Consider the following 323-nt stretch of genomic DNA (forward strand, 5'->3'; position numbering starts at 1 on the left):
GCCATCTCCTTGGCCACCTGCAGGCACACACTGGGGGCGCTGCTGGAAGCCCCCAGGGTGGTGCTCAGGGATCCAAGGAGATCCTGTGGATCCGAGCACTGCGGCCAGCTGGCTCAGATCTCTCCACACTCAGTGAGGCCGAGCCTTCCCTGCAGAGCACAGGCACAGCCCCGTCACGGGCTCCTGTCCTGTGTCACCTGCTGGATGTGGCGGCTGCGCACCAGGTGCTGCGCGCCCTCGGCCACCTGGCTCAGCCGCGCCTCCAGCGCGCTCCGCAGGTCGTTCACCTTCACGTCGGGGCCGGGGGTCCGGCCGATCAGGCC

The 323-nt window shown here is 69.3% G+C and overlaps 1 protein-coding gene across 1 annotated transcript in view; it reads right to left on the reverse strand.

Annotated features, from left to right (window-relative positions):
* Positions 1–7: 7 nt before the first annotated feature.
* Positions 8–323, reverse strand: part of SLC38A10 (solute carrier family 38 member 10) — a 28437-nt gene continuing 28121 nt past the window's right edge. The window contains exon 17 of the mRNA XM_031064667.1: positions 8–321. Within this exon, the coding sequence (XP_030920527.1) occupies positions 174–321 (148 nt within the window). The 3' untranslated portion in view covers positions 8–173. The remainder of the gene's footprint in view (positions 322–323) is intronic.

The sequence above is a fragment of the Geospiza fortis genome, unplaced genomic scaffold, assembly GCF_000277835.1.
Source record: "Geospiza fortis unplaced genomic scaffold, GeoFor_1.0 scaffold546, whole genome shotgun sequence".
Lineage (NCBI taxonomy): Eukaryota > Metazoa > Chordata > Aves > Passeriformes > Thraupidae > Geospiza > Geospiza fortis.